This window comes from Microcaecilia unicolor, chromosome 2 (assembly GCF_901765095.1).
Source record: "Microcaecilia unicolor chromosome 2, aMicUni1.1, whole genome shotgun sequence".
Classification (NCBI taxonomy): Eukaryota; Metazoa; Chordata; class Amphibia; order Gymnophiona; family Siphonopidae; genus Microcaecilia; species Microcaecilia unicolor.
Genome location: NC_044032.1, coordinates 512,097,720 through 512,111,359, shown reverse-complemented (window position 1 = coordinate 512,111,359; position 13,640 = coordinate 512,097,720). Strand labels below are relative to the sequence as shown.

The following is a 13,640-nucleotide window of genomic DNA, read 5'->3' as shown; positions in this document are numbered from 1 at the left end:
AACAATGAGCACACTAACTGACCCTCCCCAACCTCTCCCTAACTCAACCATCTAACCTCTCTCTCCCCAACTAAGACCTCTCTCTCGACCTTCTTCACACCTATCCAGCCTCTTAAAATGCAACTCGCTAAAAACGTACTCAAAATGTAATTCTCTTCTTCTTCTTCTCCCCCATCCACCCTCTCATAATGTAATTCCCCAACTCTGTAACCAAATTGTGAGCCACATTGAACCAAACATGTTTGGAAAATGTGGGCTATAAATGCTGCTACAAATAAGTAAATAAGTAAATAAATAAATAAATAAATATATAAAAATGAGGTATCAAGCCAGCATCTTACAAATCTCCATGAAACAGATGGGATGATATTCCTCATTACTGTCTTGGGAAAGAGGCAGATATCATCAAAAGTGGTGACATGGTGCATTGGTGAAATGATTGCCTCTGGATGATCAACTCCTATAGGTGGTGGAAAAGGTGGGATTTAAACTGCTGCTGCAGCTGTTAGCTTTAAAATGTTAGCAACTTAAAATGTCAGCAAAATGTAGGTTATCCTGGAGATTTCTACTTTACAAAATTCCAAAGGCATTCTAAGCTAAGTTTCAGTTACAGAGTACCACCATAAGAAAACGGAATGACAAGAACAATGCATATCTAGATGTTGATTCATAGATATACAGGGTAAGGCAAAATAAATAAATAAATTAATTAATTAATTAATTAATTAAAAAAGCAACTCCTCCCTTAGAGTTTTTTGCTATTTTGTCAGCAACCACTTGGAATTTCAGCATGAAAATTTACAGCTTTTTTTTACTGTTACTATCTATGTTTATGTGCTTAGTGGAAAGAGATTATCTTTAAACATAGTGAAGTTACAGACTGTGTTACCACCCAGTGATTTTCACATGTTGAAAAACGTTTGCACTGTAAACCTTTATTTGGAAAAAAGGGGTACCAGCTTGCTGTTAATGGTGTCACAGTGAAGTAGACTTTTGTAAACAAATTTACCAGACCTAAATCCCTTGGACTGCCATGTCTGGGGAGCAATGTTGGAGGTCTATCACAAGCTCCACCCAAACCCCCAAACAATCGCGGAACATAAGGAAGTGCTGCATGTGATCTGGGACAGCCTGCCACAGGGATCGATCAACAAGGCTATTAAGAACTTCCCAAAGCAACTGAAGGCCTGTGTTGAAGCTGGGCATGGACATTTTGAGCATTCACAGTGACATTGTTAATTGGACCTTGCTTATTTTACTGTGTCTAAAACTGCTAGAGAGTAATACTAAAAAAATTAGCTTCAGATAATTAAATGATGTTTAATAGTAATATGTAAGTATGATGACTAAATAAGCACATAAAATTTCTCATTGTAATTGAGTGATGTTGTAGCCGTGTTAGTTCACTTTTAAAGGTAATAAATAGAAATAAATCAAAACATAGAAAAGAAAATAAGATGATACTTTTCCTGTTTACTAAGCAGCACTAAGGGCACCTTAGAACTTTTAGCAGATGCTACCGTGTTTCCCCGAAAATAAGACACTGTCTTATATTAAATTTTGCTCCCCAAGACCTGCTAGGTCTTATTTTCAGGGGAGGCCTTATTTTTCAGGGAAACATCGGGGTCACCCCCCCCCACCCGAGATCGCCGGCTCCCCCCCTCGATCGGCGGCTCCCCCTGCCCTAAGTCGCTCCCGGAACTAACCTCTTAAACGCTTCCTTTCACCATTCATCTTCGCACTCGCCGCAAGCAGCAGGGCAGACCACTCCTTCCTTCCGTGTCCCGCCCTTGCCTGACGTAACGTAACGGAAGGAAGGAGTGGCCAGACCTGCTGCTTGCAGCGAGTGCGAAGGTGAAAGGAAGTGGTTAAGAGGTTAGTTCCAGGAGCGACTGAGGGCGGGGGGAGCCGCTGATTGAGGGGGGGAGCTGGCAATCTCGGGGGTCTTATTTTCGGGGGAGGCCTTATATTTTCAAATTGCAGCAAGACCTCTACTAGGTCTTACTTTTGGAGGATGTCCTATTTTCGGGGAAACACGGTATTGATTAGCACACACTAAATGTGAAGTTGCCCATAGAAACATTTAGCATGCCCTAATTTTAGTGCGTGCTAAAAACACTAGCGTGGCTAAGTAAACAAAGCCCTAAATTAGTTCAATAAAAAAAGGTATCATCTTATTTTCTTTCCTATGTTTTGACTTATCTCATAGAAATTCAAAGCGGTTGCTGAGAAAACTGCAAAAAAACTGTAGGGGTTACTTTTTTTTTTTTTTTTTTGCCTCACCCTGTAAATATACAGAAGGGGAAATTTTGAAAAGCATTTTCACAGGAGAAACTGTGCTCTACCCACAGATGTAGGCTTTTATATAATTGTGGGTAAAGGTAAGTCCACAGACTGAGCAGAAAGATTCCCAGGGATGGGGCTGGAAAGCAGTTTGCATTTACATGCATACTTTTGAACATTCACGTGTATATGCTTAAATTAACCTGGAAAATTTGTGCATGCTAATGACTGAGTGTAAATATATGTGCTTAAATCTCCTGTGGTAATTTATTCCGTGGAAGTATGCGCATAATTTCATTTAGAAAATTCAACGAAGCATATACTGAGAGAAGTAGCACGTAGTTTTGGAGGGGATTTTAAAAAAATGTATAGATGCTGTTATACATGTGCAAAAAGCCTCTTATAAAATTATCTCTTGCATAAAAGTACATGCAGTGATCAGAGAGCACATACTTTTACACAGTCTAGGTACAGAACTGGGCCAACCACTAGGTAGGACTATGCAGTCACCTATGGAACCAGCTTATGGGGGCCTCAAAGATCAACCACAGAAACTCAATGAAACACAGGCACTTTAGCAGAAAGAAGGGTGGTTAGTTTTCAAATAGTCCATTTACCCAGATTAAACTGGGACATAGGCGCCGACTCCATGGGTGCTGTGGGTGCTCTAGCACCCCCAATATTTTTACACGCCCAGGCATTGTCAGGGGGCACTGACCTGGAAGGCACCGCCGCTGCTTACCTCCTCAGCCCTCGGATTCTTGCGCCGGTACCCGAGCCGCCTTGGGGGATTTAAATTTACCTCCGACGACGTCGTAGCAGCTGCTCATGCTCAGCATCAGTGAAAAAGCTGCCCGACGTCTCTAGCCAATCCCTTTGCTCGTTCCTTCCCTCAGTGTCTCGCCTTCGTCTGACATCATTTCTGCGAGGGCGGGACACACTGAGAGGGAAGGAACGAGCAAAGGGATTGGCTAGAGACGTCGGGCAGCTTTTTCACTGATGCTGAGCATGAGCAGTTGCTGTGACGTCGTCGGAGGTAAATTTAAATACAAGGGGAAGGTGGACATGGGAGCGGAAGGGCAGGGGAGAGAGAGGAGAAATTGCAGGACACGGAGGGAGGAGAATTGCTTGATATGGATGGAGGTGGGCAGCAGAGAGAGGAGCATGGATGGAGATGGATGAGAGGCCAGGCCCCAGGCAGGCAGAGAAGAGAAATTGCTGGACATGATGGAGGGGAGGGAGGAGAATTGCTTAATATAGATGGATGGGGGTGGGCAGGGAAGAGAGGAGCATGGATGGGAGGGCAGGCAGGCAGGCCCCAGGCAGGCAGAGAGGAGAAATTGCTGGATATGATGGAGAGGAGGGAGGAGAATTGCTTGATATAGATGGGTGGAAGTGGGCAGGGGAGAGAGGAGCATGGATAGCCATGGATGGGAGGGCAGGGCCCAGGCAGAGAGGAGAAATTGCTGGACATGGAGGGGAGGGGAGGGCAGTGGAGAGTTGCTGGACATGGGTGGATGGAGGGAAGAGAGAAGGAGATGAGGGAAAAGGAAGAGAGGAGAAAAACTGCACATGGATGGAGAAAATAGGCAGAAGCTGGATCCACTGGACAGTCAAGTCTGCTGAGGACCCAGCTTTTACTTATGGATATACAGCAAGAAATTAAGAAGAAAGGAGGAAAGTAAAGAAATAAATGGAAAGGAAGCCCTGGAAATGGAGTTAAGAGGACAGATAGCAGCAGAATCAGATACCGGGCCAGCATGATCAGAAAAAGAAGTCACCAGACAAAGGTAGAAAAAAATATTTTATTTTAATTTTAATGTTTGGAATATGTCCACTTTCAGAATTTACATCTGCTACATCTACTATCTTATTTTGCAATGTATAGCAATGTGTTTCTTTCTGTTTTTCTGATATTGTGCTGCATGCAGAGTCTAATTTCTTAGGATTTCAGGTTAATTTTTGAAGAATTTGAAGAGGGGCTATTTCTGTTCTGCATGTGTGACTGTAAGGCCAAGTGTCTGAATAGGGATCTGTTTGTTAGATTCTGAGATTTTGCTAACACATTGTTTTTCAGAGTTGGCAAGACTGTCTGTTCTCATAATTCATGGTCTGTATGCTAATTTGGTTTGTGTCATTTAGAGTATAATGGAGCTGTAACAGCTTACAGAAATTATTTATAATGAACCCCCCCCCCCCCCACAAGTTATTTTTCTTCTATACTGGTGTAATGTTTTCAATGATGCCATGGCTGGTAAAAGGGGTTGTGACTACTGTAGGGGCGGATCCATAGTGATCCCACCCCTGGATGGGTAGGGGCACCGACTAATAGGCTGCAGGAGGGCGCCAGAAACCCTAGGACCGGCTCTGCACCCGCCAGAAGTTGGAAATTCCCTTCCCAGCCAGCCTACCTGCCTGGTGCCTGCCGTCTTCTCCCTCAGTCCTCCGCCAGTCCGTCCTCGCCTTCCTGCGTGCCGCCCAGAATTTTAAAACTCATCTTACCTCGGGGTCCCGGCAGAGGAGCGGGACCAGAGCTGAGAGAGAAGGGAAAGCTGAAGCGCCGAGCCAGCTCGCCTTTCACTGCTGCTGCCGGGACCCTGAGGTAAGATGAGTTTTAAAATTCTGGGCGGCATGCAGGAAGGCGAGGACGGAACAGCGGAGGACTGTTGTGGGAGAAGAGGTCAGGCTGGGGTTGGGACTGGCACTTGGAGGAGAGGGGGTACTGGAACTCGGAGGAGGGGGGCCTGGAACTCAGAGGAGGGGGAGGGAGAGGGTGGGGAATGCACCACCTGGTAAAAAAAAATTCAGCACCCCCAATCATTTTGAAAAGTTGGCTCCTATGAACTGGGAGGGGTGGATTTAGGAGAACCATGATTTGGGGGAGGGAGTAAAGGGCTTAAAAGTTAATTGAGGTGGGGAGAGAGGGTAAGGCTGTCGATTTGCCTAAGGTATCTAATATCCTTGCACTGGCCATGTCTGGATATAGGGCTAGATTCTATATATGGCACACAAAAAAGAAATCGGTGCTGAAAAAAGCACTATGCTGTAAGCTGTGCTTAAAGTTAGACGTGGTTTAGAGAATAGCGCTTATGCCCGGGAATCACATCTAACTTAAGGCACAGTTATTTATACCAATTAAAACATGGTGCAAATGTACGCACCTATATTAGGCACAGACCCCCTTTACTCTATAACAACAAGCATTAATTTTAGGAACGCTCTGGTTACGCCTCCCATTTCTGCACGCCCCTTTTTCGGATCACGCATAAATTTTAAACACAGATCTTGTGCTTAAAGTTATGTGCGTAAATGCTAATTAAATCTAATTAGTACCAATAATTGTTAAAAAGACAATTATTGGTATTAATTAGCTCATTAGTCTATTAAATTTCACATGCAAATTGGGCAAGCACCCAAATTTGCAAACACAATTTGTGGTGATTTTTATAGAATTAGGGAGATAGTGTGTGTTCATGGGAGTAGCTTGGCAAAAAGTGGGTATAGTCACAAATTATGTACTCAGGTTATAAAATACACACTTATGTGCACATTGGAGGAGTATCCTAGTGGTTAGTGCCACAGACTTTGGTCCTGGGGAACTGGGTTCAATTCCCACTGCAGCTCCTTCTGACTGTGAGCAAGTTACTTAACCCTCCATTGCCCCAGGTGCCAAATAAGTACCTTTATATATGTAAACCACTTTGAATGTAGTTGCAAAATACCCCAGAAAGGCAGTATATTAAGTCCCCTTTCCCTTTCCCCTTTATACCAGTTCCTGAGATGTAAATGAATGCAACTACATTTGGTCACTTTGTTGGTGCTATTTTTTAAAAAACACTTAGATGCTTACAAGCGTCTTTAAAGAATATCTTCAAAATAGGCTCCTATGTGAGCTTCCAAACTAGATAACCTGTTATCAAATTATCCATTTTATGCAGGTATGCAGTTCAAAAATTTTCTCTTAAACTATATTATAAAACCCTATGGTACACGACATTGTACTTAGGGCACTGCTTACCAATCGTTTTGTGGCTGTGACCCCATGATTGCAGCCAAATAAAATTGTGTAACCACTATGGAGAGTTCACCCAGGTCATGACCTCAAATACCGGCTTTGTGACCCCATTTGGTGTCCGAATCCACAGTTTGGGAAGCTCTGAGCTAGGGCAAAAGGGGAAGAAATTCTGAGGTATTTTGAACCTCTCTCAGGGTCCAAGACTTCTAATCTTTAATCCTTGACTATCAGCTACAGTGCTGAAAAACCAATCAAAAACCTCTCCTCCTTATAGAACTTCTGATACATTATTTGTAATATCTTCACTCGAGCTAGTCCACTTTAAATGATGTAGCATATCGTGGGTCCAAACACTTTGAAAACAAGATGTTGGTAATGTTGCCTCTTTTGGAGGGAAAAGGAAAGGGAAAAACTAAAAAAAAAGGCATGGATTTACCAGTAGGACAGAGCTTGTTCAGCTTCTTATTTTACTTCTGATCTGAGTGAAATCTCTCCTACTTACCAGTTCCAGAAAACCAAAACCTTAGAGCAGGGATTCTCAATCTAGTCCTTGGGACATACCAAGTATGTCTGGTTTTCAAAATATCTACAATGAATATGCATGAGATAGATTTGCATATAATAGAGGCAGCAGTGGTGTAGGAAGGGGGGGCGGGGGCGGTCCGCCCCGGGTGCACGCCGCTGGGGGGTGTCGGCTCCGTGCTGGTCTCTCTGCCCTGGAACAGGTTACTTCCTGTTCCGGGACAGAGAGAGCAGTGAACCAGCGCGGAGCTGACACACCCCAGCAATGTGCAGTCAGGGCGGATTGGCCCCCCCGCCCATCCCTCGCCGCAGGTATGCGCTCCGGGGGGGGGGGAGGTACGTGCTCCGGGGGGGGGGGGGGGGATGCGCTCCAGCGGGAGGAGGGTGCGCCGTGCTGCACCCGGGGGGGGGGGGGGTGCACAGCGGCGACCCGCCCCGGGTGTCAGCTCCCCTCGCTACGGCTCTGAGAGGCAGTACATGGAAATATATCTCTTGCATATTCATTGTGAATATCCTGAAAATCTGACTGGCTGGGTGTTTCCCAGGACTGGGTTGAGAGCCCCCCCCCCCCCCACTGCTTTAGGGTATTTAAGGTATGAAAAAAAAAAAAACAGGGGCAGAAAAACAACTTTATGATTGGAAGAGATAAGGAAACCAAATCTCAAGCTTTCTAGTTCCTTCTGCTGTGTTAGGCAAAAATATTGATAGGCTCATGGCCCGAGTGGCTATTCTTTTATTCTGTTGATATATATATTTTTAAAAATATTATTGCAAATATAAATAAAGTATATTGATTCATTATAATATGTACATGAAATAATTCTAGGCTTTGGTGAACCAATTCAGTCTTTTAGAATAAATTAAAAGTGGTACAAAATAAAGAAAAGTAGATCTAAACCAAAATGTGCAACCCCCCAAAAAATCATAGACTATTAAAAAGTGCAAGTTTTAGGACTCTGTTTGCTGTGTACAGTCATTCCTATAAGAAGAAAGTGAATTCCAGCTTCTAGGTGAATAGGTTTGAGTTCATGAATCATATGTGCTTTTATGTTTTTATACAGTACACAAAACAGATTCATACAGTTGTTAAAAGTGTAATTCACTTGTAGACTGCAACCCGCCAAACCATCCATATTGCTGCCTGCTTTCCGAAGGGTTCAAGCTAAGAAAAACTAAAACCAAACCTTAGACCTGCATCAGGCTGGAGAGCAAATCATATTTTTGAACTAGGCTACAACATGGACAGGAAATGACCCCTCCAATACTGTTTCTTTAAAAACAAACAGCAGTGCCTGAAGCTATCCAGTCTCTCTCTCTCTCTCTCTCTGGCACACACACTCACAATCTCGTCTCTCTCTCTCTCTCTCTCTCAGTCTCTTACTATAGAGGGCTCCAACGGCAGTTCCCAGTCAGTGTGATTTCTGTGTGTATGCGTTTGTGCTGCTGCTGCTGCTACTTTACACTGCGAAGGGAACACGCAGCCCATGTGCTCTGTATGGATGTTGATGTTACTTCGTGCAGCTTGATCCTCTGCAAGCAGGCGAGAAGATGTCCAGCACGCCACATGACCCCTTCTATTCTTCTCCTTTCGGCCCCTTCTATAGGAGACACACGCCGTACATGGTGCAACCAGAGTACCGAATCTATGAAATGAACAAGAGGCTGCAGTCTCGCACTGAGGTAAGTCTCTAAACCTCATTATGCCGTGCATGGACTATTGCAGTTTCCTGGCTGGATTCGGTCTGAAGTTTCCCGTCATACAACACAACACCTACAGCATCCTAATTAATTGATTGGCTTAATTGGTTGGTTACTTGTTGTGGATCTGCCTTTTCTACAGATGGCATTTCAGTGTGCAAAAGAGAACAGAATGCAACGGCTTAGGATCCAGCACAGCATTTTTAAAGCTAGAGTCCTTTGCATGGGTCTCTTCTATTTGCTCAGCTTCTCCCCTGCTGTTTTAGATTAATATTTTAAGATGCTGCAAAGTCATGGACATCAAACTTCTTCCTCCATTAATTATGAACCGGCTAAACCAGAGTTTGGATGTTGCTTTTTAAGGGTATGACAGTAAAGATAGAAATAGCTGTAATGGAAAAAAAATGGGAATTTGTTTTTGAAACTTGCTTTGGAGCCAGAGACTCTGGTGCTGTATTCTGCAAACACACGTGTTAGCAATAAGCACAGGAAAGATACTTTAAATCTTATAGGAAAAGATTCGAGTGTTGGATGGGAAATGATCAGCCCTACTGTACTGCCAACAAGAGAAATAAACCCTTCTGGTTTGTGGGTTTGTTCATATTACTCTTCTGTGTATTAATGAGAATTGATTCCCCTAGCACAAACATTCTAAGTGAGAAGGCATGCTGAACAGTTTTAAGTATATCCATACTTTTCTAAAAAGGCTATTGCTCCTAATGGAGAACTGAATGGACTTCTTTACACGAAAATGCTTTCAGAAATCTCCACTTTTGAGCAAAATAAGGGTGTGTTGTGTTTATGTGTCAGGCTGCTTTTCTGCCCATGTGGCTGTGTTTGTACTTGAGCGCTGTTTGTGTTCTAACATTTTAGAGGTAGCTTAAGGGCAGCATCTCCCCACCCCCCAAAAGAAACAAACAAAAGTTGTGTTTTCAGGGATACTCTCTGCAAACGCGTTTGGATTTGTAAAAGCGGAACTGTGCTTGGATTCAGACTGCTGGTTTCTGCAGAATTTAGGGAGCCTGAGCCTCAGCTGTTTTTCAAAGCTCTAAAAGTAAAACAGGATAGGGGGCTTATTAGAATAAAAAGAGGCACCTATCGGAGCCGACACTCGAACCAGGATAAACTATAGATACTGGGCAAGATGACACCTGCTTTTGCATTGGTCAGTTACTGATCTGATAAGGTGTTGTTATCAGTAACTGTTGCTTTAAGTAGTTCATAATAAATGTTGTCCTATTGTTAGCTGCTTGGAGACTGTTCACTTGTGCTAGGTTCAGCTCAGGTTGTTGACTGCTCCTGGCCCTGATCAATACTCGGAGATGGGTTGCATGATGGGATAAGAAGGAGGAGGAGGAGGAGGAAGAATACTTATTAGTTCTTGGTATTATTTCAGCTTGGGGCAAAGCAAACCTTACATTCCTATGCATAGTCTTATAAGGATAGTTAATGCGTAAAACAAATAGTAGCATAAAAAATACACAGAAATGAAAATGTATTAAATGGTTAAAATGCTTTTTTTTTTCATAATGAATTAAAAAAAACTTTGGTGAAAGTGGAATGTGAGCCATTGAAAAGTTACGTGATTTTAAAATAGTAAATTTATGATCAGCGTCATGTACCCTGTTAAACAACAACAACAAAAAATGTTTTCTGGAGAACTTTCTGAAGACGCACAGACTGACTTTCTGTTGTGGTCTGGGTTCAGTCTGGTGTAGTGAACTCTCCCTATACTCATGTGTTGCCTTTACACATTCTGCACACACCTGAAACAACTGAAAAATGTACCTGCACACAGCCTACACCAACCTCAAATGTTCACTTCCTTCAGGTTCAGTCTTATGTACATAATACAAATGTAGTATTTGTTATTAGTATGATAACTGATGCATTTTTATGGTAGGGTTATTTGTGAGCAATTTCCTCCTCGGTCTTGTCTATTTTTTCCGCACAGGTATAGTTTGTCAACTAGCTATGGTATTTGCTGATGTACTGTCTCTAGAAGTAGCTTAAAGATGCTTAAATATGTCATATTCTGAACTGCTCACATATTTTGAAGTTCTGATACACGTGTGTGTGTCATGGCATGGATTATATATCTGGTGAATGGTGTCAGTAATGAGGGAATCTCTGGAAATACTTTATTTATTTATTGCATTTGTATCCCACATTCCCCCACCTATTTGCAGGCTCAATGTGACTTACATAGATTTGATAACATTGTCATAACAGGATATCGGATACAGTTAGTAATGTGTAGCGATTAAGGAAGGGGAGAGGGAAGAAGGAAGAGAGTTGTTAGGGTAGTTATAGAAGGTGTGCGTTCATAGTTGAGTGGACTTAGTGAGGTTATAGGTTCTCATTGTAGGCCTTGTTGAAGAACAATGTTTTCAGAGATTTTCGAAAGGTAGATGTTTCTTTGATTGCTTTCAGGTCTGTAGGTAATGAATTCCATATCTGCGTGCTCTTGTAAGAGAAGGTAGTGGCGTGCATCAGTTTGTATTTAAGTCCTTTGCAGCTGGGGTATTGCAGGTTGAGAAATTTGCTGGATGATCTTGTGGTGTTTCTGGGAGGTAGGTCCACGAGGTTTAGCATGTAGATTGGGGCATCTGCATGAATGATTTTGTGTAGAATCATGCAGATCTTGAATGCAATGCGTTCCTTAAGTGGAAGCCAGTGAAGTTTCTCTCTTAGGGGTTTTGCGCTTTCATATTTGGTTTTTCCAAATATGAGTCTGGCGGCTGTATTCTGGGCAGTTTGGAGTTTTTTGATTGTTCTTTGCACCCGGCTTATAGTGCATTGCAGTAGTCCAGATGGCTTATTACCGTTGACTGTACCAGGGTACGGAAGATGTATCTCTGGCAGAAAGGTTTTACTCTTTTAAGTTTCCACATGGTGTAGAACATCTTTTTCGTCGTGTTTTTCACGTGGGTATCAAGAGTGAGGTTTCGGTCAATGGTGACTCCGAGAATTTTCAAGTTTTGTGAGACCAGAATGGTGTGATTATGGCATTGAAGTTTTTTGTGTTATGTTGTGAGGTGAGTACAAGACATTGTGTTTTTTCTGCGTTAAGTTTTAATTGGAATGCATCTGCCCAGGTGTGCATTATTTGGAGGCTTTGGTTGATCTCGTTGGTAATTTTGAGAAATCTTGCAGAAACTACAATATGGTCTTCATTTTAACTTCACTCGCTGATGAGCCTATAAACGAGCTGCAAGCCTGTTCGAAAACAGTAAAGAACCTGTCTCCACATATACTGGAATGCACTGGAAAATGGTACCTAATCAGTTTCAAATACATTATTTACTTATTTCAAATTTCCTGCTATTTTGGCGGATTACAAAGTTACATACACAGTAATAAAATACATCACAAACCTCTGATCAAAAATAATGTGGGTTCAAGTCTATAAAGGTTACCCGAATTTGGGTGCTAGAATGCAGGCACGGAGTGCATATTCTATAATGAAATCTGGGTGCCCAGATTCCATTATAGAAGAGAGCAGAGATACTCAAACTTGTCTTGGGGGTCCACAGGCCAGCTGGGTTTTTCAGAATATCCCTAATGAATATGCATGAGAAACATTTGTATCCTTGTCACCTCCATTATATGCAAATCTGTCTCATGCATATTTATTAGGGGTATCCTGAAAACCTTACTGGCCTGTGGACCGGTTTGAGTATGCCTGAAATAGTTTCTAAGCTGGCATTTGCACACCAATGCTTAGGTGCTATCACTTATGCCCTGTGAAAGGCAGACATAAATGTTGCCCTTTAGGGTTAGATTCTATATACGGTGCCTGAAAACAGTGCCGAAAATATTTCCGCCAAGGTGTATTCTGCATAGAATACACTTAGATGGTGTATGGTTTGTACCATGCCATACTTTGTATTGTTGTTCGAATATTTTTACTGCTCTAATTGCTACTTCTCATGTTTGATCTATTCTTACTGTACGTGAATTCCTTCAAAAAGGCGGTAAATAAATCCTAATAAATAAATAAAATATGCCCAGTGGCCATGCCCGCACCTAATTTTAGGTGCGTCCGTTTACACTAAGTAAAACTTTGGTTAAATACTGGTGCTTAAGTTAGGTGCAGAGCAGGTGTATTCTATAACCTGGTCTGTAGATTTTTTGTAACACCCATGGCCCCACCTATTCCACTCCCATGGCCATGCCCACTTTTGGCAGCACATATTAGAATTTATGCGTTCCACTTTACAGAATAGGCCTAGCAAGTTGTGCATGTAAATTCTAATTAATTCCAAGTAGTGTCAATAATTGCTTGTTAAGAGGCAAATATCGGCACTGATTGGCTTGTTAAATAATTGTGTGCGTAAATCCAGAATATGCCTGGATTTGCATGCGCAATTTCGCTATTATATTCACACACAGAAGATCTAGCATTCTATTAGCGTAGGCACTAAGATTTTAGGAATAGAATAGAGGGATTTAGGTTAACTATAAAGGCTATTTGGAGTCTATTCTACAAAGGAAAGTAGGCGTCTACTTTTCTTTACAGAATTTAACATAATGGGTCAAATCAATATAGAGGGGCATAATCGAACGAAAACGTCTATCTCCATGGGCGTTTATCTCCAAGAACGGGTCCGTGAAGGGGCGGACCGAACCGTATTTTCACAAAAAATAGACATCCATGTTTTATTCGACAATTTGTGAGCTGGGCGTTTTTGTTTTTCAGCGATAATGGAAAATGAAAGTGCCCAGCTCAAAAACGAATAAATCCAAGGCATTTGTTCGTGGGAGGGGCCAGGATTCATAGTGCACTGGTCCCCCTCACATGCCATGACACCAACCGGGCACCCTAGGGGGCACTTTTACAAAAACAAAAAAAAAGGTAAAAGAGCTCCCAGGTGCATAGCACCCTTCCCTTGTGTGTTGAGCCCACCAAATCCCCCTCAAAACTCACTGCCCACAAGTCTACACCATTATTATAGCCCTAAGGGGTGAAGGGGGGCACCTACATGTGGGTACAGTGGGTTTGGGGGGGTTGGACGACTAATAAGCATTAAGCAGCACAATTGTAACAGGTAGGGGGGGATGGGCCTGGGTCCACCTGCCTGAAGTCCACTGCACCCCCTAACAACTGCTCCAGGGACCT

General features: G+C 42.7%; 1 protein-coding gene across 6 annotated transcripts in view; it reads left to right on the top strand.

Moving 5' to 3' along the window:
- Positions 1 to 8,155: 8,155 nt before the first annotated feature.
- The window catches only part of LDB2 (LIM domain binding 2), a 687,185-nt gene continuing 681,700 nt past the window's right edge, over positions 8,156 to 13,640 (top strand). For all 6 annotated transcript variants that reach the window (XM_030191221.1, XM_030191220.1, XM_030191219.1 and 3 more), the window contains exon 1: positions 8,156 to 8,500. In XM_030191221.1, the coding sequence (XP_030047081.1) occupies positions 8,369 to 8,500 (132 nt within the window). In that variant the 5' untranslated portion in view covers positions 8,156 to 8,368. The remainder of the gene's footprint in view (positions 8,501 to 13,640) is intronic.